Below are 2,430 nucleotides of genomic sequence, written 5' to 3'. Positions count from 1 at the left end.
AGGTATAATGCTCAAGTGTGCCAGTGCCAGTGAATGATGATCTAGACATGTAGAGTGAAGTGGGTAATCCTCCCATGCCAGAGAAACACCTATTGTAATTGTTCAACCTTCAGCACAAATGTTTGACCTGTGGTACATAAGAAAGAATGCAACCTGTTACTGTATAGGTTGGGAGAGAAAAGTCGCAACTGCCAGTGTGCTATTTGAGGCATGGCTGAGAGGTATCCAACAATTTCCGCAGAACATACTATCGCTCCAAAGCAGCCTATGAAAATTGCATAGCTCCTGATATAATACTGCAACTCAGAGAGGCATGAGATCTAGTGAACACAGCTGAGTCTGTCCCCGAAGGCTCACCAGCCCGGTCTCACGAGCTGTGGCGGTACCAATGATATACCGAGTCCGGCAGGTATGACATCACTAAATGAGTTAGCCCGACAGCTGGCTCGGAAACGAGCTGACCATCAACTGGATTTTCGGCGCTCCGGCTCAGCTTGGCTTGTTGCAACAAGCTAGGCGTCTAGTTGGCAAGCTGAGTTAGCTGGATAAGCCGGCTCAGCTTGGCGGCAACACTACCCCCCAGCGCGATGCGACGCTGGCGCTTAATCTAACCTGCCTTATATGGTAAGTGTGTCCAAGACGGTGTGATATGGTCTCGTACCCAGACGTACAGTGATTAACGGCTCCTTGGGACCTGTCCCAAGGAGCCGTTAATCACTGTATGGGTGTTACACCCGCACCCCACCACCGCGGTCACCCAGACGTCTGGGGCAGTTTGATAGAGAGGTCCTACCTCCCCCCTATTTCAAATTCCGGAGCCCGCGTAGGTGAGATAACTTGCGCGCTTGTATGTCCAGGCTCCGATTAGCGCCCGGGAGGATTGACCGCGACCGTGTTGTCCAGAAGGAATCACATTGAATGGCAGGGGCAACAACTCATAGAAGGGATGAGCTCTCAATATTGAATTATGTATGAGCAGAAAATTAGCTCTCTGGACGAACACAGTATTTTCTCACCTGCAGCTATCAGCGTATAGTTACAAATTCCTGTGGTGCCAAGCAGATTGCCCTGTCACAGGCGCAAAACCCAATGCAAAGCTGTCCCTTGGGGGCGATTCACTCACGAGTTCTATCCTCAACACATCTACTGCAATTCATGTCAAAGTGAGGGGTTCTACTACCAGTTTTACAGCTTGCAAGGCGACCGGACTGCTCATCACAGCGCTTAATCACGGAGCGTGGACATGTAAGTGCGCAAGTTATCTTCTATGCACGCTATACTCGGACAGGACGGAAAACAATGGTATTGGGCGCGCGCTACGGAAGCTGCGCGGGACCACCGAGTCCGTGTTGCCACCGCTCTCTTGCGCGACCGGTGGGCCGAGCTCAAGCCGGCGGAAGGCGAATGTACCTGATACATGAGACGTAGCTAAGCGAGACCAAAAATGGGGCAGCGGAAGGGTGAGTGCAAAAACGAAAGCTCGAGGAGCGCGAGCTCCCGAAGGGCGAGGGGACGAGGATCCTGGGCTGCGAGCCCTTAACCTATATACTACTAGAGACAAAGCAGATGTAAAGCGGCGAGGGGGTGGCACGAGTTACACTGTCATAGACCCTGGACAATAATCATTGTTCAAAACATCTATGCACGCTATACTCAGGCAGGACGGAAAATGATGGTATTGGGCGCGCGCTACGGAAGCTGCGCAGGACCACCGAGTCCGTGTCGCCACCGCTCTCTCGCGCGACCGGTGGGCCGAGCTCAAGCCAGGAAGGAGAGTGAAGTGGAGAGCCGGAGGCTCGGGAGGCTGAGCGTGAGGATCGGCCCAAAGGGAAGTGATTGCACCCAAACGGGGGCCGGCACCGGGGCCCGAGCCCAAGGAGGAGTGATGGCGAGCGGATTCATCGAGGGAGGGCGGGCCGGCCCGAGGAGAAGGGATGGAGTGAGCATGATGCGGCCGGGCGGGGGGCCGGGTTGGGGAGGAAGCAGTGAGCGGATCACCGCGTAAGAGGCCCCGGAGGGCAGGCGGAACGACGAGAGGGCGCAGCGAGCTGCCCGGAGGAGTGGCGAGTGGCGAGGGCACGGATGCCCGGAGGGGTGGCGAGCGGATCGCTGAAGAAAGGAGCTGGTGGTCCCCATTGGGCAACACCGTGAATGACGTGGTGTGCACCAACCAGCGGGCAAAAAAACGAAAGCTCGAGGAGCGCGAGCTCCCGAAGGGCGAGGGGACGAGGATCCTGGGCTGCGAGCCCTTAACCTATATACTACTAGAGACAAAGCAGATGTAAAGCGGCGAGGGGGTGGCACGAGTTACGCTGTCATAGACCCTGGACAATAATCATTGTCCAAAAACACAGCGCTGCAGCCCCCTTCTCACCCCCCAACCACCATCTTCTCCGCATCTCGGTGGATTATCCTCATCATCTCGACTAC

General features: G+C 55.5%; 1 protein-coding gene across 1 annotated transcript; it reads right to left on the bottom strand.

Annotated features, from left to right (window-relative positions):
- Positions 1-1,758: 1,758 nt before the first annotated feature.
- DICSQDRAFT_170533 (uncharacterized protein) lies at positions 1,759-2,136 on the bottom strand (the record flags this gene model as incomplete). The annotated part of the gene is made up of 1 exon (XM_007366152.1): positions 1,759-2,136. The coding sequence occupies one exon, from the start codon at positions 2,134-2,136 to the stop codon at positions 1,759-1,761; it is 378 nt and encodes a 125-aa protein (XP_007366214.1).
- Between the last annotated feature and the right edge of the window lie 294 nt (positions 2,137-2,430).

Source organism: Dichomitus squalens, assembly GCF_000275845.1.
Source record: "Dichomitus squalens LYAD-421 SS1 unplaced genomic scaffold DICSQscaffold_16, whole genome shotgun sequence".
Lineage (NCBI taxonomy): Eukaryota > Fungi > Basidiomycota > Agaricomycetes > Polyporales > Polyporaceae > Dichomitus > Dichomitus squalens.
The sequence above is the reverse complement of the archived record's forward strand: the minus strand, read 5'-3'. Positions and strand labels throughout refer to the sequence as shown.